Raw genomic sequence first — 26,411 nt, forward strand, 5'->3', positions numbered from 1 at the left:
AACCATCTGCTCGGTCCTCCTCTGCTCCCTCAGCAGCTGTGTCCTGAGTGAGGCGGTGCAGTCGCTGCTCTCACAGTGCACACCTCATGTCCTTCTAGCACATTTGTAAGGAAAACTTTATTTGGAAAAGGTCTCGTGCAGCTGAAGTTCTTCAACCCTTCTACGCAGTCTCTTCAGTCAAGCACAGCTCCACGGTTTTGTGTCAATCACTCAGAAGTGACTTTACTACTGACTAATGATGAATGTTCCCTGGTTACAAAGCAGGAAGGGTGCACATGCCAGCAATGAAGTTCTGAGCACTTCAAGTGCAGCCATTATAAACCAGATCTATGTGAGAAATCAGGCAAGGACTGGGGTTTGGCGGAAGCATCCACTCAGAAGTTAGGATTCATGGAATGGAGAAGCAGCTGTCCCATTGGCCCTGAAGGCTCTGCTGGGCTCTGGAGCCATGCAAGTGTACAGCCGGTCTGACTCCTTAGTGCTCCTGAACACTCCCACGTAGTCTGAAGTCCATCTGTTTAGCAAGTTTCAGCCTTTTCCAGAAGGCTGTTCACTGTTTCCAGAGCTGTGCTAACCAAACACGCTTTGCAAAGCTCTGCTATCCAAGCACCAGAGGACATCATGCACGAAGCTGTGCTTCACCTCGAGGGATTCCATCATACATGATTCACCTGAGGGACTTTTGCCAAAAGATCTTGTACTAATCCTCAGAACAGGGCAGATGCTGCAAGAGGTCATTCTACGGGTGCTACAGTCCTGCGCACTACCCACAGGCCAAGGAACAAAGAAGTTTTGTCTTGCTGGGACAAGAGGTAACTAACAAGTATATACTTTACTCTGACCTTGGCTTCCCACCTGTGAAACAGGCAATGAAACACGCTGTCTATGGATGCAGTGAACTGTAATAACAGTTTGCAAATCCAGTGTCTTACTCAAGAACTGAAGCCCTTCCCACACCAGTTCTTGTTTTTTTCCCTCCTGCTGTTTGATAGGAACGGGACAGGAATGAAAGACCTTGTTTGCAGCTCAAAAGAGAAATTATCAAAAGAGCTTTTCACAAGAGACCAGAGAATTAACCATCTGCAGGAGCAAACAGCCAAAACCATTCTGTGCTTTGGAGATGTTGTACGTTTGGAAACAAACAAAATAACTGCTCTGCTCCCCCAAACTCTCCTTCAAAAAGTATTTCACCTTACTTGATTCGTGACCACTGCCAACTTGCCCACAGCCCCAGTCACATCGCACACAATGACCTCAGGATTTCTGAACAGGCTGGACTGTTCCAGTAACAGAGTCTAAAGACTGCAGGGTAACGGTGTCAGTGTTTGCATGTGAGCAGACAGGGATTCCTGGAACAAACCTGTTTCTGACAGAGACAGTTTCCATTCCAACAGCAGCTGGTCAGTGTTAAGAGGGTTCTTGCTCTTCCCTGCTGGAGATTTCCATCTCTTCAGCTGTGTCAAATAGTCCATATGGTCACACTAACTGATAGGCCAGAAACATCTATCAAGGCCAGGGATCAGGAGTAAGGACAAGCTGGAATGGGAAGCATTTTTAAATGACAGTCAAATAAAGACAATTAACATTTGGAATCAGAAAATTGGTGACCATGTAACAACCCTCATCCAGATTAATACCGGACCTCACTGAATGTTATCAACATGGCCAAGACCATACTTGGTCACCTGCAGTTTAGTTACACAGTACAATTACTGTGGCAGCAAAGTTGGATCAGAGCAGCCCTTCACCGAAGTCCTCTGATGTTGCAGAATGACTCTAAGAGCAGAACCATAGAGTTCTGGAGGACTGTGCAAGCAAGGCAGGGGGTGGCCCCCACAGGTGGCCGGAGACCGGACCTGGGAGGAGAATGTGGAGGAAGCTGTGGGGGCTAACCAATACTGTTATGCCAAGAAGGAGTGGCTGAATACCACTCCTATATATGTGTGAACTGCGTCACAAATAAACTAGAAGTTGCTTATCACGCATATTGGGTTGGCCTGTCTGCTTCTCCTCGCCGCTTACAAATGGCGCCCGAACAGGGACACGGACTACAGGGCCCTGGTCACTGGGGACCCGAATTACAGGGCCCCGACTAGCGGGGACCCGGATTACAGGGCCCCGACTAGCGGGGACCCGGGATACAGGGCCCCGACTAGCGGGGACCCGGGATACAGGGCCCCGGCCGACGGGGACCTGGGATACAGGGCCCCGACTAGCGGGGACCCGGATACAGGGCCCCGGCCGACGGGGACCCGGAATACAGGGCCCCGTTTTAACGGGGACCCGGATACAGGGCCCCAGTTTAACGGGGACCCGGAATACAGGGCCCCGGTCGACGGGGACCCGGAATACAGGGCCCCGGTCGACGGGGACCCGAATACAGGGCCCCGACTAGCGGGGACCCGGGATACAGGGCCCCGGTCGACGGGGACCCGGAACGGCGAGTGAGCGGCGCCGGCGGCAGCGGCCGGGAAGCGCGGGCAATGCTGCTGCGGTGGCGTGACGGACCCGGGTGCTTGGACTAACCGAAAAAATCCGCCGCTGGGGCGAACCAGACACTGCTGCGTCGGGAGGCCGATCCGGAGACCGAGGTTACAGGACGACCCAGAAGAAGACGATCCGGAAAAGGCTGGCCATGAAAATGGACCGAGAGGTAGCCCTGGACTTATTACAGTGCTTTTTATAAAAGCGGGGAACTGAGCCCTGAACTTTTTACAGTGCTTTTTATAAAAGCGGGGAATTGAGCCTGAGACTCTAAAGCAGCTAGCAGGTCTACTGGCTGTAGGGAAGGCTAAGAGATTTTTTTTGCAGATCCTAATACAGTATTTGAGAAGAGTGAGTGGCGAAAGTTTGGTGATGAACTATTTGACTCAGTGCTTAATGATTATAAAAAGGCAACCATATTGGGTTGGCCTGTCTGCTTCTCCTCGCCGCCGCTTACACTCTGACCTCTCCATGTCATAGGTTGTTGCCTCAGAAGATGGAACAGATGAGCATAACTGTGCAATTGTTCAACAAAGCAGGTCAGTGAAATGGTCTCATGGAAAAACATCAGCAGGATGATGTTAACCCACACATGCTCAGCAACTGGGTTTATTTCACAGCTACATGGGATGCTGCAGCACAGCCAAAGGACTGCGAATTGTGGAACATGGCAAGAACAAGCCTTCGAGATCTTCACTTTGCAAAGTGCCGCAGGCAGTAATCATACCCAAATACTCCTGTCACTGGGGGTATGCACATCTTCTTGAACACGTCTACTTTGGAAAGCCCTAGATGTCGATCAGAAGTATTTTCTGCATGCACTGATTACTGCTCAACATCTGCTTGTGATGAACTCATAAGTTACAAATTGCTGCATTCAGCTAAACAGACTGTTTTGGGTTTTTTTTGTCAGCTCTTATCCAAAACACTCAATCTTGTGCATTTCTGTGTATTTCTTCTGACCACCATAGGCTACAGGGACCGTGTGCTACAGGTGGTCTATAAACCAGCCATGTTACCTTTTGATGGATATAAATTTTTAAATCAAACAAAAGTTATGTCTATTTCTTAAGCACCATGACTAAGATGCAGGGAGAATGCATTATCTCGGTACTTCACTCACCTGCGTTGTAGGGCGCTGTACGTTTATTAACACTACAGGGCTTGCACATTTCAGAATGTTGAAGTGAAACAGAGTGATCTTGTTCCTATGGAAGTGGATATAAGACAAGTAACATCAGGGTTATGGGTGCTTGTACATCCTACCTTTCAAAACCTGACAGCACATATTGATATTTAAATTCTACTATTGTGATTGGTGACACTGCAAGCACAAAACAAAACAAAACAAGAAAACCAACCAAACAAATCCCAAGCAGATCCTGGGTGTTTCATGCCAAGACATCTCCAAAACCAGAAGATTTGGTCTAAAGAAGTATGTGAGCTAAAGAATGCTAACTTTTGAGAAGGTGTTTTCACAGCACGGTTTTAAGCTGAAACAACCCAGGCACTGTTACAGGCATCTGTAGTCCTGCTTCCGAGAAGTGAGGTCTGTAAAATGCCCCTGCAAAAACTGTGGCTCCTCCGCTCGCACTGAGCACACTGTGTGTGCACTGCCTGCAAAATCATTATCGGCAAACGCTACACTGTGAAAGCTGCCTGTTTCTAGCTGGTCAGAAGGAGGCACCAAAATCAACCAAAAGCTTTTTACGGCTGAAACCCGAAAGCAACTGGTCAGGAAACAGAATGATAATAATAGCATCTGCTCCTACCCCTGACAAACCTCCTGTGATGTAAAGAAGGGACAGTCTGAGGAGTTTGCACCCCAGATCCTCACACTTGACAGCTTCTGGAATTTCACTGCACATACAAGTTCCCTTTAAAACTGGGGTTAGCTCAACTGCCTCACATTTTACAAGGTTAAATTATTTTCACCAAGGTCTGTTCTACGGTGCACTGGTAACAAACCACACAACCTGGCAAAACCAGTTTCACTAACATTCGCTGTGATTTCTTCAAATCCACAGAGTAAATTTTTGGACTGAAATGTCATCGGTCTTCAACAGCTTCTTGACAGTGCTCATGACTACTCCTCAGTGACACTTCTGCAAATGCTTCCTCCAAGCACAAGACTCAAAACACAGAGACTGCGATCACTTTTCAAGGAAAACTTCTCAGACTAAAGCCTTAGAGACTCAGGAAAACCATAGTCCTGGGTTAACCTTTCACAGTGCTTACTTTGAGGACATCAGAAAACCCTGACAATGGCAGCAGTGAAGGCATCATGAGCACATCCCACGCCTCTGCTTTCAGGGACCAGAGGGACTTGTTCAGAGGGGCCTCCTGGCCTACTGCCACCAACACTCCTGCTTTCCCAGTGGGTTGTGTTATGTCTCTTTTGGCTTATATTTTTCTGAGAAACTCCTCAACATAGCCAGGAAGTACCAAAATGCAGTCTCAGCAGCTGTACTATACTCCAGCAATCGTATAGACGGAGGTACATTTTTGGATAGGAACTGGAAATCATATTGTAAAAAACAACCAAAGGGAAGACTTGATTAACAAAGAGAAAGAAGGAATGGGAGTGTAACAACGCAGAAGAAGGAACGGGAGTGGATGGTAACAGAGACGCACATCTAGCCTCCTCCATAGCACCCATGGGTGCTAGGAACCCCCATGGGACCAATCTATGGAAGCACCCCCGTGGAACCCCTCAATGGGTGCTGGGATCCCCCCATGGGACACCCTCCATGGAACCCCCCCAGTGGGTGCTGACACCCCCCCCCCATGAGGCTCCCCCATAAAAACTCCCATAATGGCTGCTGGGACTCCCTTCATGGGATCCCCCCCATGAAACCCCCCGATGAGTGCTGGGAACCCCACAATGGGTGCTGGGACCCCTTCATAAGCCCCCCTCTAATGGGTGCTGGGACCGGCCCATGGAACCTCCCTATTGGACCCCCACCAATGTGTGCTGGGACCCCCCCATGTGACCCCCCCAATGGGTGTTGGGACCCCTCCCAATGGGTGCTGTGACCCCCTCCCATGGTCTCTCCCATAGGACCCCCCCCAGTGGGTACTGGTACCCCCCCATGGGACCCCTCTATGGGACCTCCCATTATGGGTGCTTGGACCTCCCCCATGGGACCTCCCTTAATGGGTGCTGGGACCCCCCTCATGGAATCCACTCCATGGGTGCTGGGACCCCTACATGAGGCCCCCCCATAAGACCTTCCCTAATGGATGCTGGAACAGCTCTAATGGACCCCATCCCCCCATGAGAACCCCCGCAATGGGTGCTGGGACTGCTCATTAGACCCACCCAATAGTTGTAGGGACCCCACCCCCCCATGAGATCCCCCCATGGGACTTCCCCTAATTGATGTTGGCATCCCCCATGGGCCCCCAATGGAATGCCCCCCATGGGACACTTTTATAGGACCCCCCCCAATGGGTGCTTGGACCCCTCCATAGCACCCTCTCCATGGAATGCCCCCCAGTGGATGCTGGCATTCCCCCCATTGAACCCCTTTGGTACCCCCATCTCCCCACTGTCATCCCTGTATCCCTGCAGCTGCCACCATGGTGGAGCTGGGCCGGGATGCACCGGATCCGGATGCACTGGCGCAGGCCCTGGATTCCCAGCTCAGGGACTTTGCCTTCCCGGATGAGTTCGCCTTCGACGTCTCGGGGGACCATCAGCGATGCCAAAACAAGGTGCAAATAAGGGGGGACCCCTCCACCAGTATAGGGACGCCCACCACCCTATGGGGACCCCCCCTCTTCATGCCATGCTTTAATGGTGGGGCAATGACTGGACTTGATGCTCCTGAAAGTCTTTCACAAACTGGTTGATTCCCTGATTCCCAGTTCCCGCTTCCCACCCTTCCTTGCCCTCCATCCCTCATCCCCATTCCTGCGCATGGACCAGAAGAAGAGGTAGGCATGCAAAGCATCCTCTCTATGGGAAAATAAGGCAACTTTATTGAAGCTCAAGCCAACTTCAAGCGATGCCGCTCCCCAAGTCTTCTTCCCCCTTAGAGCCTGCAGCAACTCCTGCACCCGACTGACAAATTCCACAAGCACCCGGTATGGGAAGGAGCAGATGTCACTGGTGCTCGAGGCCGTTGGAGCCGGCATCGTCTGCTGGATGGGCGCATGCGAGACGTGCTGGTGGCTCCATGCCGGGGGCGTCACGGAGGCTCCCGCGGAGTGAAACATCCCCACATGGTAGAGGATCCACTCATGGAAGTGCCTTGTTGAGGTGTAGACCCCCGATTGCTTGGCTCTGGTGCAGCCACGGCCCCAGCTCGTCAGCCCCACAACCCAGAAAAAGTTGGCATGGTTGTCCCGGCACATGAGGGGACCGCCACTGTCACCCTATGGAGGAGAAACAGAGAAGGGATGAGGATGGGGATGGGTGGCCATGACAACGCAGAGGGGACCACTGCTGTCACCCTATGGAAGAGAACGGGAGAGGAAGAGGATTGGGATGGGTCACCATGGCAATGCCGGAGGGGACCACCGCTGTCACCCTATGGGGATGGAAGGGTTCTCCATCATTTGGGTGTGGAGAGGGACCTTCAGCATGGATTGGAGCCATAAGACGAGGGGTGATGGGTTCCCACTGGAATAGGGGACTTGGGTTGGAGATAAGAAGTTATTCCCTATGAGGGTGGTGGGACACTGGGATGGGTAGGATGAAGAAGGATAGATGGGGCTTGGAGCAACCTGGTCTAATGGAAGGCATCCTTGCCCCTTGCTTAGAACTGGATGCTTTAAGCTCCTTCCCAACCTAACTCATTCCATGAATCCATGCTCATGGCATGGTTTAGTGGTGGAATCTCAATGCTCTTAAAGGTCCAACCTCTATGGTCCCTGCGCAGGGATGATGGAGCAGGAGCTGGATGTGCTTCCAAAGCTGGGATAAAGGGGGATGCAGAGCAAGGCCCTGCAGATGGGAGAGGAGAAGGGAGCCCCAGTGGCACATCCCTACCTGGCAGGTGTCGATGCCACCCTGCGGGTACCCAGCACACAGGTTGTGGCTCTTGATGGCCCCTCGGTACCATAGGCTGCTGTTGCAGAGCTTGGCATCGATGAGGCGGACCGTGGCCTCCTGCAGGGCAGATGGGGACGATGCCCCCGCTGTGGGGACACAAAGAGGGTCAGGACTGTGGGGAGAAGGGACGGATATGGGGGTATTTGGGGCTGAGAAGATCAATGGGAGCCATCAACACCACCCCATGGCATGGGTTGCATCCCCTTTGCTCTGCATCCTCAACATAAGGAGGACATGGAGGGACCTTCAGCGATGGGACAAGGGGTGATGGGTTCCAACTGAACCAGGGATGTTCAAGTTGGAGAGAAGGAAGTGGTGGGAGACTGGGATGGGTTGGATGGAGAAGGCTGAGATGCTCCATCCCCAGTCGGAGCAACATCCAGTAGACCTGGATGAGCTTTACCCTCCCTTCCATCCTATTCCATGAATCCATGACCCGGCATCCCAAGGCCAACGGGGCCGTCAGGCACTCACTTCTGGCCTCCTTCGCACCCCATCCGCTGATGAAGCACTCGGAGACCTGGGATACCCTGAGTGCCGCATTGGGCAGGCAGGCGAGTTGCACGTGGTACCCACACTGCACCGGCTGGTCCAGCTCCACCAAGGCAATGTTGAAGCCATCAGAGACATTGGTGTAATATTCATGGACCACGACCCTCTGGATCCAACGTTTCTGGGTCTCGGAATTGGCCCAAGCCAGGTCCGTGATTCCGACCATCACGAACCAATCCGTGGTGCAGCTGGAAGAGCAGGGATTGGAGCCATAGGACAAGGGGTGATGGGTTCTGACTAGGAAATGCAGGTTGGAGATAAGGAAGGCATTCCCTATGAGGGAGCTGGGGCACTGGGATGGGATGGATGGAGAAGGTTTGGATGCTCCATCCCTGGCAGTGCTCAAGGTCAGCTTGGAGCAAGCTGCTCTATGGAAGGCATCCCTGCCTTCCAAGCAAGGGCTTGGAAGTGGATGATCCCAAGCTCCTTTCCCACCCAACCCATTCCATGATCCATTCCATTCCATCCCATCCCATTCTATGGAGGGGTGGGAAGGAGCCACATTCCTGCTGCTGCCCAAAGGAAAGCACTGCCCCAGCACACCTTAGGCTCAAGGACTGTCAAGCTGGAAGCAGCCTTCTCCTGAGCACTCTTCCCAGTGCATCCAGGATGGGGAAGGGGACAAGATGGGAGCTGCTCCTTGGCTATTCCCTATGGCTGGAATCCCTTCTCCCCTTTACTTTTGCCCGATGAAGCAGTGAGCAGCCGTGAGGACCCATTGCAGGGTGATGAGGGACCCCCCGCAGATGTGCGAGAAGCCGGTGGCCGTGGGGAACTGCATGCTGACCATCCATGGCCAGGTGCCCTGCTGCACATCCACGCCCCCGACGATGTGTGACATCCCATAGGAATCAGCCATGGGACGGGTACCACAGGTCCCTCTGGAAGCAGAAGCCCAACACTGGATGGTTAGGGATGAAGGGCGAGCATCATCCCGCCCCACTGGGTGATGCAGGCACAAGGGACCCTATGGGGTGTCCCATAGATGAGCATCATCCCACTGTGGAGACAGTGTTCTCACAGGAGAATGGATAATTGGTACATAAACTCTGAATAATCCTGAAAGATACAGCAAGGCCATGAGAGGCCCGAGGAAGCTTAAGCAAGCAAGATAAGAAGAAGATGGAATTCACTGAGGTAATGAGAACTGTGGACTGTTGGCAAGCTTTCGAGGTCAAGTTCCCACACCTGTGCTTAAACAATTATATCCTAGTTGCAAAGGCTCTTCAAGACATGTATCCAATCATAATATGCCAAATCACTGTAAGTGCATGTAAGAAATAGTATTTAAGGGGTTAAGGCTTTGTAATAAACGGCTTTTTGTCTGATCATATTGATCTCTGACTGAGTCCGTATATATTCTGCAGCAATTGGTACCCGAACAGGGACCCCCCATATTTTTCATATTGAAACTGAAGGAATTAAAGTGTGTGGCACCGAAGAAAGTGGAAACCACGGAGCCTCAGGGACGTCAGCTGGGTTCGATCCGGCAGGACCAGGATCGGGAGGTAGACGCCTCGGAACGAAACCTAGTGAGCCCGGAAGACACTGTGCAGTGCAAATAAAGTAACAGCCAACGGGGTCTGGAAGACGGTTAGGATGGGAAAAAAAAAAATGGTTATCCTTAAGCTCTTCCAGCATATCCTCTCAGTGAGAGGGATAGAATATGACGATAATCTGTTAAAAAGATTGTTGCTCTGGGTAAAGAAAAAGAGCTGATCCAGGGGGTTAATGAAGCTTTTGATCTCGGGACTTGGAGAAAAATTGGGGCATGCCTGTGGGATCAAGTTACTCTTCGGTTTAAGGAGGCGAAGTCTCTTTCTGCCCCCTGGTTACTACTAAAAGGGACTCTAGCCGTAATGAAGGTGGCAAAATCCGTTTTTACAGCTCTCTCTGACTCGCCTTCACAACAGCAGGGCTCGGCACCTACATTAGATTCAGCACCCGGTGCTACAGCCATGGTAGTCTCGTCTGTTTTGAGCATAAAATATTCTGGTCAAAAACCAGCACGCAGTACGGTACGAATGTTTGAGGACCCTGCGCCTTTCCCCTATCCTGTGTCGACAATGCCTTTACCGGTGGTAGTTCCAGCTGATACTAGGGAGCCAGTAGTGGCTACTGAGCAACCAAAACAAACTGATGTTAACCCTTTTCATGCTGCTACTGCCCCTAATCTTAATCTCCAAGAATTTTTGCCAGGGTGGGAGTCTCCTGAGGAAGAGAGTGTAACTCCGAATAAATACCCACCTCCGCCACATACATCACTGCTTGCATCGCTCCCACTGGAGCTGCAAAATGAGTGGAACTGGGGGCAATGGACAAAATCCTTAGATAAGCAATTGCAGGACTTGCGGGACCATCTGGACAAATTGGGGGAGGAGAGGGAGCAAACCCCAGAAAAAAACAGAAAAAAACAGATAAGATCAGTCTGTGTGATGTGCCGTTACCACCGACTCCTACATCTAATAAAGCTAATCTGAGTGCCATGAGATGGCGAGGCTGCATTCAGGATGCAGTTATAGACGGTACTATTTTACCGATAGATGTTCCCGCTGCATTCCCTGTTATTATAAATTCTCAGGGACAGTCTGTCTGGACTCCTATGGACTGGAAAGCCATGAAAGAAATTAAGGGAGCAATTACTCAGTAGGGGTTGTCTTCCTCATATACACAGCAAATGTTATCTGCTTTCTTTTCTAGTAATGTTCTAACTCCAAATGATTGTCTCAGAGTGGCTGCAATTTTATTAACTCCTTCACAGCTCCTACATTTTAAAAGTGGGTTTGAGGAGCTTGCTGCAAGGGCTGCAGATGAGAATTCAGAGTGTAATCCTCATCACCCTTTGCACGGTGTTTCATCTGAAATGTTATTGGGAAAGGGACAATTTCACCCTGATGGAGTACAAGCTCATATGAAAATTGAAGTTTTACAGCAAGCACAGCAATTGGCTTTAGCTGCTCTGAAAGCTGTGACGGAAGCAGGAAAGCCTAATCCTTCATACACATCAGTAAAGCAGGGACCTACTGAGCCCTATATGCAATTTATTGACAGATTGACAGAGGCTATTGAAAAGAATATTGATCTGGCATCTAATGCTAAAGAATCGATGCTTATGTCTCTGGCTATGGAAAATGCTAACCCAGCTTGTAAGCGTATTTTGCAGGTTTTGCAAAAATCTGCTGGTCTTCAAGAAATGATGGATGCATGTTCTAAAGTGGGCACAGCAGAGGAAAAGGCTCGATACATGGCTACTGCCTTCGCCGCTGCTGTTAAACCCCTTCTACAACAAGGTCAGGGTGATCTTGGGGGTACTAAAGGTATGAGATGTTATAACTGTGGACGGATGGGGCATTTTAAAAAGCAGCGTACTGTAAAGAAAATCAGGTCAGCAACCCGCCCCCCTCAGTGTGGTGTTACTGATTTTGCAGACAAATGTATTGAATGTGACAAATTTGGCCACAAGACAATTGAATGTCATTCAAAGTTTAAAAAAGACAGAACCCCGTTGGGAAATTTGAATGTGAGTGCGATGCCACCCCACGCGATGACACAAAATCAGGGTGTCTGGACTGCATCCCCTCCGCCACCACAGGGAATGCCGGAGTTGACGTGGCAACAGCAATAGATTTTACCATAACTGATACTTCTGTTCACTGTATTCCATCTCAATTAAATGGACTTCTTGGTCATGGGTTACGTGCTTTGCTACTGGGACGATCATCAACATCAAGGAAAGGAATCTTTGTATTACCCGGTGTAATTGATGCTGACTACACTGGAAACATTGGGATCATGGTGCAAACACATGCTCCTCCGGTCAACATCCCCGAAAATAGCTCAAATCTCAAATGATGATCTGACCGATCTCAATGCCCCTTTTAAAGGGTGAGTCAAAGGCAGAACAAAAAAGAGTTCTATCAAAAGCTCAGTATGAGGCCTTAGATCACATCATGACAAAAATCACTAATCTTGTCACGATTGTCAAGGCCAAGCAGTAGGTAGAGGCCTTGGAGTCAACCCTCGAGGCCTCCAGCCTCTTCAGCTTTAGCAAATGGATGTGACTCATGTACCCTCTTTTGGGAAACTGAAATATGTCCATGTTACTACTGACACTATTCTCCTGGAGGACAAGCTATTATTGAACGAACACATCAAACTTTGAAACAACTATTGGAAAAACAAAAAACGGGGGAAGAAGGACTTACACCGGTAGCAAGGACACAGAAAGCTGTATCTGTTATGAATTTTTTGCGATTGACAGGAGACTTTAATGATCCCCCTGCCATAATACATGGTCAGGCACTAGGTTCAGGCTCCACCCTCTCTGTGTGCCCCAGGTAGGAGAGCGCGGCCGCCGCCCCACCCGGCCGAGAAGCGGCCTCCGCGGAGCCCGCAGCGCGGAGCCCGCAGCCCGGCCCCCGCCTCTGATCTCAGCGCTCTGGCTGGATCCCAGCGGGGATTTTGTGCCAAATGTGGAACCTCTGAAGGCAACAGAAAACGTCGTTGTAACCGCCCGCGGGATTGCCAGGGAGAAACTGCTGCGGGGTTGGGCGTGTGCACCATCCCCGGCGGGAATAGAAGGGGCCCCAAAATGCTGGAGAGGTGGCGATAAAGTGGTCAGCGGATACAGCAGTTTCGCAGTCAGCGGAAAGGTAAAACGGGAAAGATAAAGGAATAGTGCAGTGCTAGGGTCGTTTCTCTTGCGCGTAAAAGACAATCAGATAGTCCCTGCCCCCGAAACAACTGTCGATGGAGAATCTCTTGCCTTGGAATCGGGAAACCAAGTGTTGAAAACTTGGCTAACTCCTGACTTCAGAAGAAAACGGAGGAAACTTGAGGGCACGAGCTGGTGACCTCAGGAGTGAAACAACAACCTGAGAATGCTGCAACCCGAGCCAGGTTTTCAGCAGGAACAATTGGATGTGGGGAGCCGAGTGCTGCGGTCGGGTTCAGCGGAACAGATCCGGCAATGAATCCGTTGTGCAGAGCCCGCAATATGGGCTGGAGATACCCGGCACCGTGATGGTAACGAGGAACTGGATGAAGGTTTTGGTTGTGATCTTGCCCCAGAACCCATACCTATGCGGCCCTGAATTAAACCTGAAACCGCAAAGGAGGAGGCGATGATGCCCGTACTGCTGCACGCGCCATCCCAGGGGCTCCTGCTGAAGCGTCAAATTTGCAGGACAAATATTGCAGATGGCGAGTGGAATCCAAGTCGGAGTGTGTGTGGCGAGTGGCCCTCCCAGGAGGAGACCAAATGTTCCCGAGGGGAGCAGAAGCGAGAGATTATTGGCATCCCAGAGAGTTTTGAACCACCCCAGCGGGCAACCACAACTCTCCATTGACCACACGAGCCGCTTCCTGGGGCGGTGGTACAGACCTGCAGGAGTGAGGGGACCCTCTTGGGATTAACCTGCGGAGTTCGGGGATCTCGCTGCATCCGTGGGAATGGCAGCCAGCAGGCAACAATGGAGGAGAGAGCACCAGCGCTCGCCGCGATCGATCCGGCCAGAGGAGCTCCAGCGGCCACGAAAACGTCAGATCCACACACGCGCCCAAAAGAAAGCAAATCGTTCATTCTAAATCCGTGCCCTCGGCCCCAGAACGGGCTTTATTTGACTTCGCTAATACCGCGACCAAAAAGTGGCATCCCCGGGGCGGGCAGTGAGCCGCCCTGCCCGGCAGGGTGCGCAATGCAACGGATCTTTGCTAAACATCAGGAGCCCGTGATCTCCATGCTGACAGGACCCAGGAGATCATCTGCAGACTTCCTAAATGACGCAGGGGCGTAGACATCAGGAATTACTAATCGACCACCAAACGATCTAGATAGAAAGCCAGTTCACCGTAAAAGGAACGTTCGGGGAACTGAGGGAACGATCCAAGAGTGTCCCACTGCAGAAGTTGCCTTATGGCTCCCGGGGAGCAGAAACTAACTGGTGTTCAAGTACCGGTTGTGCTGCTCATAGGAGCACCCTGGGGTTTGATCTGCTCTACGGCAGGACGTGGGAACTCCCCCATGGAACACTTTGTTTTGCTGGACGAGGCGATGGAGAATGGCCCTTATCGATGCTGACTGCAATTGTAGAGTGGACTCGGGAATCGGGACCAAACCCAATTCCATTACCAGAAGTGTCCATCCTTGTGCCACCCTCGCAGGTCACTAATGCAGGACAATTCCCCTCGGCGGCTGCCGCACAGCAGGGAACTGACGGGGGGGTGATGGATCTGGGGAAGAGGCGTTATCACCCGTGCCCGTTCTCCCGGCAATTGCCCTCTCTGACCTCTGAAAACACCGATGGCGCCGCGGCGGCTTACAATTGAGTGCGGGTGACGAAACGCCGAGGCCGCACCTTTACTAGGGGTAGCCCAGCGAGGTGGCATGGACAGACCCACCGAGCACAGCCGGGAACGGGTGGAATCGCGGGAGCAACCCTTAAGAGCCCAGACAGACACGAAGGCAACCGCCCCTTTGGCACCTTGTCGGGAGGAACTGGAGGGGTTAAAACCCCAGGAGCCGCCTTTGGGGCGCGGGCTGCCTGCTCCGCCGGGTGAGCACAGACCTAGGAACCAGTGTGGTGCCGGCGGAATGGCCAGACCAGCATTTCTTTTCCCATTCTCAGTCCCAGACAGCCCAGAGGATGGCTGCCTACACCAGCTCCCGCCTCGGCAGCCGCTCCGTGGGACGGGACAGCTGCTGGTGTTTTACACCAGTGTGGAGCTGGAATAACTCCCTTTCAATTTGATGGTCTCTGTCATGAGAAGCTATTTATTGGTTTAGAAGGTTGCGCTGAGCAAAGCGCTGAAGAGAGGAGCAGAGAAAATTCACGTTGCCGGCGGAGTTGGTTTTCGTGGCTCGACAGCGCTGGAGGCGGTGGCTGCTCTGCGCGTCCTGCCCTGGGACGGGGCCGGGCGTTGCCCGGCGGCCGCTGGAGCGAGAGCGGTCGGTGCGTCCGTTGTCGGGGAGCGCCATGGAGGGCCAGCGGCTGCCCGGCGCTGTCAATCCCAGCCACTTCCCGGCCAAGCTCTGGCAGCTGGTGAACAGCCCGCGCTGCGGCTCCGTGCGCTGGGATGCCCGCGGCGAGGGGCTGCTCATCGACCAGCGGCTCTTCGAGCGAGAGCTGCTGGGCGCGGAGGCGGCCGGCGACGGGGCGGCCCTGGGCGGCGAGGTCTTCAAGACCAGGAACTTCGCCAGCTTCATCCGCCAGCTGAACCTCTACGGGTTCCGCAAGCTGGGGCCGGGCCCCGGGCCCCTGCAGGACCCGGCGGCCGGCGATGGCGGCAGCTCCGCGGGGGCCCTGCTCCACTTCCACAGCCCCCATTTCCGCCGCGACCGCCCCGACCTCCTGGTGCTCCTCAAGCGCCTGACGAGGGCCAACAAGGCGAAGCTGGCGGCCGGCCTGGAGCTGCCCAGCCGCCCGGCCCAGCGCTCCCAGCTCCCGCCCTCGACGCTCGGCGAGGCTGCCAGGCCCGGTGAGCTGGGGTGGCTCCGGGCTGCGGGGCCCCGAGAAGCACTGGGTGCTGCGGGGTTTGTAGATCGGCACCCCCGCAGGCAGCAGGCTTGCCTGACCTTGCTGGCGGCCGCTCGGCTCCGCCGCTGCGGGAAAGCCGTTGTCGTCCGTGCAGGGAGATGTGCTGCCCGCAGGCACGGGGAGCGCGGTCCGCGTGTGGTTCCGTCTGCCCCTCGGCTGCAAGACAGCCTCTGTCGGGGGCTGCAGTTAAGAACACCCTCACCCTGGCTCTGTGGAGCTGGCGCAGCCCTACCGGGTGAACGTTACTTCTCCTTGGAGGGTTGCTCCATAAGCTGTCGTTAGATCTCTGGGAAGCGACGGGTAAACCGTATGAGGGCAAGTACCATTTCATGAAACCGTCACCGACTGAGAGGGGAAACCAGGGAAGGTTAAAGGGAATATCTTGGAAGTAACAAAACGGCAAAGCCTGAGCTTTTTCAGACTCAACCGCTTGAGCTACCTGGAAAACAAGCTGGCTTTGGTTTTGTTTTCCTTGACAAACTGAAGGACTTGTGATCACGTGCTCTCAGGGTCACGTTTAGGATTTGGACATTGCCCTTGCCTTGGCTGCCTGTGTGCTGGCAGCACTGGAGTTTGGTAGAGGCGTGCTTCACCATTCCCCCTTTATTTTACCTAACTGCCTGATGTAACGCGCAGCACTCCCTAAATGGCTTGTGCCGCTTTAGTCAGCTCCTGCCCATTTTGATTTATAATCGCACATTTCTCAGTAGCGATCACTTGCTCCTGAGGGTTTCAGGAGACTGAATGCTCCAGGGATGGCTGTGTGTTGGCACAGCACTCATGTTCCTGCGTGTTCAGGTGGTAGTGCTGCAGCAGTTACTGTATGTTTAGGTGTAAGAATAGAGTCTGTTTGTGGATGAAGAATATTGGAGCAAAGGTGGTCTTCCCAGGGAACGTTGTGGAGCCTTGGCTCCTCATCCTGCCTTTCAGGGCTAGTGAAAACTCCTTCCCTTAGTCCTTGTTTCCCTTTGTTTTGCAGGACTGGTGACCGCAGGACAGGCTCCTCAACCTTGCCGTCCAGACAGCTGCTTTCCGCCCTCCAACAGAGCGGCCTCGTGCCAGGACCCCCCTGCTTTCCAGGCAACAACTTGCCAGCAGCCTTCCAGACCACGGCAGGGTTCTGTTGGGTCGCTGCCAGGGCACGGGGCTTCCCCAGCTTTCCCAGGCCAAGGGGCTCCCTTTCCCGTCCTCCACAAGTGCTGCACAGAGGTCACGTACACTCTGCAGACCGTGTGCTCGCTTCTGCCGCTTCAGCGAGGCGCTCCGGCTGGTGCTGCCCTTCCAGAACGGGGCAGCTGCGCGTCTCCAGGGCAGCGCTTGCAAGGCCCGGATCCAACACGTACGGCAAAAGTTCTCCGCTTGCTGCTCGAGAAGTTCCTGCAAAGTGATGCATGAAATGTTTTTCCTCAGTGCTCTGTCACTGCGTGTGTGTATCTGACGTGTGTGCTCCCAGTGAGACGTGTGTTCCCTGTCCGTTACTTGCTACCAGCCAGTGGCAGAATGTGCTCTAGCTGCTCATTTCTTCTGGCTCTGATGAGATGAACTGTATCAGAGACAGAAGAGCTTAGAAATGCCTTCTCTGCAATGAGCAGGGAAGGACAAAAGGGTGTGGGTGAAGCAGGTGTGTGTGGAATCTTGATTCAGCTGGAAGACTTGAAGTATTACAAATGAATTGGCCCCTTTGCCTTTGCTGGCCGAGCCCATCAGTGGGATTTCCACAGGTGCAGTTTTTCTTGCTGTTGGATCAGGCACTGCTGCAGCTGGCAAAAACCCCCAAGAAAAGGTGTTGTGGGTGCAGACCATTCTTTCTGTGCACCCTTCTGCACTTTGGACCCGTTCAGAATTGGTCACCAGTCTGGGCTGCTACACGGTTATGTTTGTTCTCCTCCCCTTGAGGTACAGGCATTACAGCGCGTTTGATTCACGAGCTGCTTTCACTATAAGCTCTACTAAGTGCAAGAGTTGTGCAATTTCTACTTTACTTGTAGCTTTTTATAGCCTGTGTTCTGGACTTTGTGTTTTACACTTGCCTCCTGTTTCACAAGCGCTTTTTCCCTTTGTGTTCTTCCTTTTCTTCTCTTAGGAGCTAGGCTCTTTGTACTACGTGTTTGTTTCCTTAGGATCACTCCAGCAGGTCACAGCCAGTTCTCTCCTTTGCTCTCTTGCACTGTTTTTACAGTAGCCCTTTAGGTTTCTTTGGTGGTTTCCTTGGCTTTGTCAACATCCTTTGGCGTTCCCAGGGACTGAAGCCCAGGTGTCATTCGATTTTTGGCACAATCCAGAACTGTAATATGTTTGCAGGTCACAGGGTGTTCTTCTGAAAGATGTCCAGATTTCATCCTAAGGTTGCTCAGAACGAGCTTTTGAGGTAACAGGAGTCAGACGCGTGTCTCGTGCTGCTGTGGAAGGATGTCCACGAGCTCGCTCCCTGTTGTTTAGCTCTTGTGTTTGTTGCTCCAAACTGGACAAAAGTTCCTCGGTTTCGTATGAAAAAGGGCCCTAGGTATAGGTATTAAAATCCATATTGGTTATCATAGCAAGTGTCTGGTGAGGAATCCCGCTTAGGTGTCAGGCATTGCAAAGAAACGGATCTGATCACGTGGCCGCCTCAAGTCACACTTGTACCATTTAATTACTGTGAACACTGGCCTAGATTTGATTTCATGGGGGATTTCTCTCTCGCCCAGAAGGACTGCAAATTTTAAAGATTCTCTGTCCTGCCAGTAGTGCCTTTCCTTGTAAGTTCTCTCTGCGTGTCACCAAAACCTGAGACCCGCAGAAACTGCTTCATCTACAGAGCTGCTCTTTGGAATAAGATCCCATTTTCATTCCAGTGTGTGTGCGTGTGTGAACATGCAGGAGCCCTTCCTGTGCATCTGTGTGTGTGTGTGTGTGTGTGTGTGTGTGTGTGTGTGTGTGTTGGTTAATTCTACAATACGTATGTTTGATCTTTGTCTACACAGTTTAGAAGAAATATGTTTTAAGGTGGAGAACTCAGTCTTACAATCAGCGGGGAGGTCATACTCCATTTCAAGGAGTGAGCTTACGGAGTGGTTACTGCAGTGTTTAATGCAAGTAGGCGATAGAACTGTACACCCTGGGCACCAGTTCTGGCAGTCTGATCCCTGCGTCTGAATTTTGCAGGCACCCCGCAGTGTTCACCCCCTGCCCAGGGAGGGCCTCTGACTGTCAGCGCCAGTGCTGCGGCTGCGGCGTCCACCGACTGCGTCTTTGTGCAGGTGAGTGCAGCGCACAGAGAGCAGGGGGAAGGGAGGAGACCCCATGCATGGACCGCAGGGTTCTGGGCTTGCTTTGAAACATGAAAGGGGCAGTGCTGTAATGCAGGTAAGGTTGCGGGGCAGCGGCATAGTGGGTGTCCTCATCGGCGGAGTGTTTTTTCCTGTGAAACTGTTGTGCTTGACTTCACCGTAATTCATTCGCTTTAGTTCACGAGTCTCCATTTATCTTTGAAGAAAGTCCTTGCCTGCACAAAATGGGATTCTTTAACGTTGTAATTAATACTGGGAATGAGCTCCGCTCCTGTGCCCCAGACAGCTTGTGGCAGTCCTGAGTTTCATTGGACGCATGAGAAGAACCAAGCTGACTTTTGGAATTGGCCCCAGCTCAGAGCTATCCTATCTAGGAGAGCTCCAGTGCTTCCTGTCAATGCTTTCTAGAATTCTGGTGGAAATTACACCTTATTGGGTGGCACGGTTTATCAAATAGCAAACGAACCTCAGTAAAAATGCCAGGGCTTCCTTTTGCATTCCAGCAGCATGGAGATACTTTTTTCCTCACAGGGTATAAGCAAAGCACGCTCTGGTGGTGTGTGTTGAGAAAGGGTTGACCTGTGCAAGCCTGCTCATCCAGTTTCTCGTCTTGCAAATACCAACCTTTTGTCCTTTTTGCATGTTTTTCTGTTTTCATATGAGCTTACCCGAGCTGGGCAGGTTATGGCCAGGGTAACGTTGCTGTAAGGCTGGAAATAGCCAACAGCCAGTCGTGCCATTGATAGGCTGGTATTTATTTTTCACGCAGTGCGTCTTTGTCCTCTCACTTCCATTGTGAGCTGCTTTTCCCTCCAGCACATGAGGATCGGTGTGAGTGATGGGAAGTCACAATGGCATCAGTTCTGATGTCAGAAGGCTGAGATCAGTGTCTGGGATAGCACATGGTCCCAAAGGAGTCGCCACGGGGTGGTGGTGTGGCTAGGTTGAAAGGTAATAGCAATACACCGTCGAAAGGGTCTTCCTTTGAGAAGCAAGTCCATGGAGTCAGAAGAGATGGACTGGTTACTTAACCAGGAAGTGGCCTGGTAACTTCCTGGTTAACCACGTCCTGGTTAGTGGTTGCTTGGATTATGCGGCCGCAGCCAGGGAACTGGCACTCAAAAGCTGCTGGCGCATCTGGGCAGAGCTTGGTGGAAGGTCCCCTGCGTGTGAGCAGCCCAAAGGCAAGCAGGGGTGTAAACCAGTGGTGCCAGGTCAGTGCCTGGCTGCCTCTGAGCAGGACAACACGAGCAGTGTACAGAAGGGATCAAAAGGGCTTGAGGTTTCCGAGCCTTAGCGTAGCCTCGATCATTTCTCCTGGAGCAGGGTGGCAGGGGCTGTGCAGGTGGTACAGAAGACAGTGCTTTGCCTGTGGATCTCACTGAGCTCTGGCCAATAATCAGCTTACCTTGTGTGTGCCCTGGGGCAGACACTTCCCCAAGGTCCTGCTGAGGGATGCAGCCAGCTACAGCATTGATCATCCTGCCCTGCTTACGTACTGACCATCAGTAAGCACTTGCAGTCCTCAGAAGCAGTAAAATCCATCAGCCCTGACTGAAAATGGCTGTGATTTTTTGATCTGGAAATTCCCTGTGTTTTGTTTCTCGCAGAGTCCTGAATTGCAGCCACCTTCTGCAGCTGAATGCCTGCCCTCTGATGGGGCACATCATGCATCTGAGGAGGAGGAGGTGTTGCCGGAATTAAGTTATGAAGATGTGCTTCAGTTTCTCAGTGAGATGTATGCATCGCACAGCGCTGATGTAGTGACACCGGAGCCTGCAGAAAGCTGGGATGGAGAGCTGTTGGAAAGCTACATCAATGCGGCCATAGAAAGCGCTGCTGCTGCTGAAACAGCGCAAGACTCTGTGAGCACACAGGGAGCCCCTGAAGAACAGCTGGATCAGAACCCAGCTCAGCCATCTGAAATGTTTGCTGTGGATGAGCTGTTCAGTGCAGAGCAAGTAAGTGCTAAATGGAGGTAAAACTCCCCAGGAAACTATTGAGTGGTCTTTGGGTTTCTTTCATTTGTTGGTGTGTTTATTTAAAGGAGAGTGAGAGTGTTAAATGTGGATCTGCGAGGGAAGAGAGAGAGCTCACTTCAGGAACCGAGGCAGTGAAGAAAGCTGCAGAAGAGCCAGGGTCCCCTGCAAAACCTCAGTGCAGGAAGAGAAGACACAGCTCACAGCAGGGTAAGTCCCTGCTAAGAGAGCCTGCCTTTTTTAGAGGTGGCCAAGACAGCTGCTCTGAAACTCTTGCGGGAAGGGGAGATCACAAGAGCTGAGTTATTGTCTGCAGTGTAAGTACCTCACTGGGCCTTCAGTTCAACTCTTGCACTCGTAGGAGCTCTCGGCGTACTTGCCGACACGCTTCTATACGTAAGCTGGTGGTGAGGACTCCTAGGTGGACCAGGGAATAAATTCTATCAGTCAATAAACGCTGAAGTTGTGGGAGTTGTGTCAGAGCCCTGCACGTCACAGTACACAGCAGTGAGATGCAGGCTGTGGGTATGTTTGCTGGAGGGTGACAGTGCCACAAAGGGAACTCTGACTAATGAGGTGACTGTTGAAGTAAGAGGGGAAAACCCCACCACGCTGCCCAAGTGAGTGCCCGAGTGCAACCTTTGTGGCTCAGATCACTCAATAAATGTCACAGCAGCCTGCTGATACGTGTGCTGAAAGACAGGAGAAAAACACGCTCAGATTTTCAAGTCGCAGGCCGCCTTTGGCCAGATTGGACTGTCCCTGATGGCAGCAGAGTTGCTGTGCGTGCTGCCAGCTGAGCCGTAGGCAAAGCCTGCCACTTCCTCGGTGTTGTTTGCTTCCTAGATCCCCAGGAGCCGGAAGGTGGAGCCTGTAAGCGGGGCTGCTTCTGGAGGAAGACGCCAGAGTGAGGAGCGTGCGAACACGTGGAGGAGCTGCCGGCTGGTTCCCTCCTGCGAGTCCGGCAGCAGCGCTCGGCACAGAGCTGGAGCCTGGGTTCAGGGTCACACCTCTTCTCTTCTGTTTCCTAACTCTTATGTCCTTGATAGCTCTATTCCTCAATTTATGTGTTATTTCTAGCTTTATTCCTAAATCTGTATGTTATTTATAGCTTTATTCATAAATTTATATGATATTTATAGCTTTAGAAATAATTTGGATCTTATTTATGGCTTTCTTCAGAAATTTATATCTTATTTATAGCTTTATTCATAATTTTATGATATTTATAGCTTTATTAATGAATTTATATGTTCTTTATAGCTTTATTCATAAATTTGTATCTTATTTATAGCTTTATTCATAAATATGTTATTTTAACTTTTTTCATAACTTTGTATGTTATTTATAGCTTTATGTATAAATTTGTGTTATAGCTTTATTCATACCTTTGTTACGTGTAGCTTTATTAATTTATTTTATTTATAGCTTTATTCATAAATTTGTATGTTATTTATAGCTTTATTCATAAATTTGTATGTTATTTATAGCTTTATTCATAAATTTTATGTTATTTATAGCTTTATTTATAAATATAGGTGTTATTTATAGCTTTATTTATAGCGTTATTTATAAATTAATATGTTATTTATAGCTTTAGTCATAAATTTATCTTATTTATAGCTTTATTTATAAATTTATATGTTATTTATAGCTTTATTCATAAAATTTATAGCTTTATTAATAAATTTCTGTTATTTATAGCTTTATTCATAAATTTTATGTTATTTATAGCTTTATTCATAAATTTAAATGATATTTATAGCTTTAGTAATAAATTTGTATCTTATTTATAGCTTTCTTCAGAAATTTATATCTTATTTATAGCTTTATTCATAATTTTGTTATTTATAGCCTAAGGCCTTCAATCCTTCTCCTGGGTGGTAATGCCCATTAGTCCCTCCTTCGTGCTAGCCAGTTAGCTTGCACCGGAGACCACAGCGTGTACTTTAAGAAGCATGTCGACAAGCCATGAGTAAGGCTGGTATTTCACCCCTGAACTGCATCTTTTGTACTTGATAAGGACTTGCTGTGGTGTTCCCAGCTCTCTTTTCACGGGTTGTTTTTGCTCCTCAACAGGAACTGTGGGAACGTGTTTTGTGCTGCTTGCTGCCACCTGAAGTTGCCCATCCCTGATCAACAGTTGTATGACCCTGTCCTCGTTTGTAACTCCTGTTATGACCACATCCAAGTCTCTCGTGCCAGGGAGCTCATGAGCCAACATCTGAAGAAGCCCATCGCCACAGCTTCCAGCTGAATGCCAGCACAAGGGACCTGTCTAAGCCCAGCCTTTCCTCTCGTGGGTTTGACGGGTGACTGCCTCCACTGTCATTGTGAAGGCCTTTGATGCAAGGCTTGAACACCAAGCTTGAATGCATTGTCTTCAGCAGTCTTAACTATCAGTCTGGAGCAGAGGAGCTCAGATTAGAGAGTATGGTGTGTGTGTCCCCACGCTGGTACCATTGTAGCCTTGACAAGCTAGGGCTAAAGAGGGGATTGCAACCTCTTTCTTTTGTGGGCTGGAAAACAATGTTTTCACAGATAATGCCCATTCAAAGTGCCCCGAAAGCAATAGAAAGGCATGTTTAGAACCAACTCCCACTGCGAAGGTTGGCTGCTGTGTGAGGAGGAAGAGGGCAGGCTCCAGTGGTGCCATGGGCGGTGGAAGGGCCTCAGGCCGGAGCAGCTCTGTGGATTCTCTTTCCGTGAGTGTGATTTGCGATCAGCTCGGTGAATAAGACTCATCAGCCATCACTAAGGGATCTTCTCTCGTGCGTTGAAGAGAAATTCACCGTGGCTGAAAACGGGCCCACCAGATCTTGCCCGTTTCCATGCTCCGCTGGAACTGGTGAACGCACTTGACTCTGCCCCTGCCCCCAGCACTGCGGGGAGATGGGAGGTTGGCTTTTCAGTTCTGCTCTGCCCGTCTGCTTGTCTGCGCTCATGTCACAGCCTGGTGCTATCAGGAATGGCACTCTGATCCTCTCCTGGCACGGAAACAGAACTCATGTACCTCTGTTGTTCCTCCTCCCCTCTTCTGCCCTCAGTTCTCCACTTCCTACTGCTCTTTATCCTGAAAACTTGATACCTTGAGGGTACAGGCCATAATGTGTTGTTTTACCTCCGGGAATGTGCTGTCTGGTGTATGTGAGGGTTTCAGTTCAAATGCTGCTATATATTTCTGTGCACTTAATGTAACCCGAAGAAGGGAGAATGAAGCATCGATACCAAAATGGGGATGGGGAAGGACACTGGCTCACACAGACACTGCGCTCTGTGCTTTTCACTTCAGCAGGTATAGCCAGGCTGCAGTGATCAACAGGACACGTGCATCTGTTCAGTGGTGGAAACGATCTCTCCGACTTACCCCAGCGCTACCTAAAATGCCTCTTGAATTTGACTTTTTTTGTTTCCTGTACAGTGGTCAAAGTTCAGAGTTGCCAACTTGTAACTGCCTCTCTGCTTCTTGAAACCAGAGAGCCGGAATCCCAACTCACTCTGAGGAAGAGGAAGTGGGGTTAGAAAGAAAAAAGGTTTAGGAAGAAGGTGGGCTTTGGGTGGGCTTTTAATCCCTAGATCCCTTGGAGAGCTCCCGTCCCACCTCCTTTCTAAGAGATCTGTGGTGTTAATGAGGAAGAAGAGTTTCAAAGTGGGGATTTCTCTGCAGAAATGCAGAGGTGTGCTCCAGCTAAATGAAAATGTCTGATAAATTCTGCACCTCAAGAGCTGAGACTTTGTGTGTGTGGGGAGGACGTGTGAGGATGTTTGCTTCTACTAACCAGGCAAAGTACTTGATGCTGTTGTGATCTCCCAAATTCTTTGCTAATGGTTTGTCATCTCTGTGGGAGGGAGTGTAATAACAACCCTTGCCTGCACTTTGATATGTCAGCCTCTGGTTTTGTACATCCCAATAGTGCAAGCAAAGCCAGCATCATCTGAAGACCCTGTACTTCCTTGGACTCTGCTTCTTTTCCATACTGGGAACAACCAAGATGGCTTTGGGAAGAGAAGGCACCTTGCTTCAGATTCTTCCCTGCCTTCTACCGTGCAGTCATTGCCAGACATGGGAGAGTGCCCATTGGGCTGGCAGAAGAAACTGGATTTGCTCCTGTTTTGCACGTGTTGGAGTGACTGCATGCGATGGGGAAGCCAGAAACTAGGTACTCCTGGCCCTTTCGTTCAGGCCGTTAGTCCAAACTGCTTTTAGCTCTCGTGAGTTCAGCGTCACAATGTGCTGGCCAAAAACCTCTAAAATCAGTTCCATAGCATTGTGACAAACAAAATGTGCTGTACAACTCAATGCAGTCGAAATAAAATCTCTATATTAGTGCTGCTGTGTTTGGGACCCATCCTTTTGTTTGTGCTGAATTCTTCTCATGGTGTTTCCCAGGCTGCTGGCACTTGCTGCCTCTCCCCTTGACGAAGGTACTTTAGGGATTTAATATTCCATGTCACAAATCAGAGTGAAAGGTAGGACACGCAGCCCCCTGTGCTATGGTCTCCTACGCCGAGGCCCCACACGCTCTTCCCAGCAAACACGCAGCTGCCTGGGACACCAGCCTCTTCCAGCCTCGCCTGCAATGACCCAAAAAGGGATTTTTCTTTCCCAGGGAAGGACTCGGACAGGAAGCACCAGCTCTTGACCTCCACATTTATACCAGATTTTGTCTGCTACTTTAATGGTTGTGTTCTGCGCTGCAGAAAGATGGATGGGGACCATCGTGCTTAGCTTGATGTGCCAAGGGACATGTTGGGAAGTTACAGTTTGTGGTTGAGCTGGAAAGAATCTTCTAGAAAGCCTGTCATGAATTTAAAGCCCCCAAAGATCTTGTAATTAAGCAGATGCTCTGGTAAACTAGTACTACAGTTCAGGTCAGTGTTCATATTAGACAGGTGCTACAGAAACCTCATAGCAGCCTTCCAAATGCCTGAAGGGACCGATAAGAAAGTTGGAGTGTCCTTTAAAGAAGAGCCTGTAGGGACAGGCCAAGGGGAATGGCTTTAAGCTGCCAGAGGGGAGACTGAGATGAGCTCTCGGGCAGAAGCTCTTCCCTGTGAGGGTGCTGAGGCGCTGGCACAGGGTGCCCAGAGAAGCTGTGGCTGCCCCATCCCTGGCAGTGTTCAAGGCCAGGTTGGACACGGGGGCTTGGAGCAAGCTGCTCCGGTGGAAGGTGCGGGTGAGGCTGCCCCGGCGCGGGGTCCCCCTCAGCCGCCGGGCCCGGGCCGGGGCCGCGCTGCAGGCGGGCGGTGCGGCGGGAGGGGGAGCCCGAGGCCCCGGCCGCGGCGGCTCCACCCTCGCTGTGTGTCCCAGGTAGGAGAGCGCGGCCGCCACCGCCCCGCGGGCCCCGCCGCTCCGCCCCCGCCCCGCGCTCGGCCGAGGAGCGGCCTCCGCGGAGCCGGTGTCCGGCGGCCGCAGCCCCCGCCGGGCCCGCAGCCCGCCCCGCCGCCGCTCCCGGCCCAGCCCGGCCGCCGTCCTCCGCCGCGCGCCCGCAGCCGCGTCCTGCGGCGGGAGCAGCACCCGGCGCGCTGCACG

The 26,411-nt window shown here is 51.4% G+C and overlaps 2 protein-coding genes across 2 annotated transcripts; one reads left to right on the top strand and one right to left on the bottom strand.

Moving 5' to 3' along the window:
* Positions 1-6,324: 6,324 nt before the first annotated feature.
* On the bottom strand, positions 6,325-9,085 carry LOC134169297 (acrosin-like). Its single transcript, XM_062629731.1, has 4 exons — positions 8,776-9,085; positions 8,018-8,283; positions 7,481-7,629; positions 6,325-6,864 (listed from the first exon to the last, which is right to left on the bottom strand). The coding sequence occupies exons 1-4, from the start codon at positions 8,952-8,954 to the stop codon at positions 6,325-6,327; spliced, it is 1,134 nt and encodes a 377-aa protein (XP_062485715.1). The 5' UTR covers positions 8,955-9,085.
* Positions 9,086-15,005: 5,920 nt separating this feature from the next.
* Positions 15,006-23,135, top strand: LOC134169281 (heat shock factor protein 5-like). The gene is given in 8 exon segments (XM_062629696.1): positions 15,006-15,571; positions 16,610-16,969; positions 18,775-18,869; positions 20,510-20,860; positions 20,947-21,088; positions 21,725-21,766; positions 21,769-21,916; positions 22,958-23,135. Coding segments are annotated over 8 exon segments (1,818 nt in total). The 5' UTR covers positions 15,006-15,069.
* Positions 23,136-26,411: the final 3,276 nt, after the last annotated feature.

The sequence above is a fragment of the Pezoporus occidentalis genome, unplaced genomic scaffold (genome assembly GCF_034315485.1).
Source record: "Pezoporus occidentalis ecotype Australia unplaced genomic scaffold, CSIRO_AGI_Poc_V1 ctg340, whole genome shotgun sequence".
In the NCBI taxonomy this organism is placed as follows: Eukaryota; Metazoa; Chordata; class Aves; order Psittaciformes; family Psittacidae; genus Pezoporus; species Pezoporus occidentalis.

What these genes read in the sequence shown, in the direction of transcription:
- LOC134169297 (XM_062629731.1), bottom strand. Translation starts at nt 8,954, where the DNA reads ATGGCTGATTCCTATGGGATGTCACACATCGTCGGGGGCGTGGATGTG. An exon ending in GGGTGCGAAGGAGGCCAGAA is followed by an intron (nt 7,630 to 8,017) that starts GTGAGTGCCTGA and finishes GTGTCCCCACAG; the next exon opens with CGGGGGCATCGTCCCCATCT. An exon ending in GTGGCATCGACACCTGCCAG is followed by an intron (nt 6,865 to 7,480) that starts GTAGGGATGTGC and finishes TCTCCTCCATAG; the next exon opens with GGTGACAGTGGCGGTCCCCT.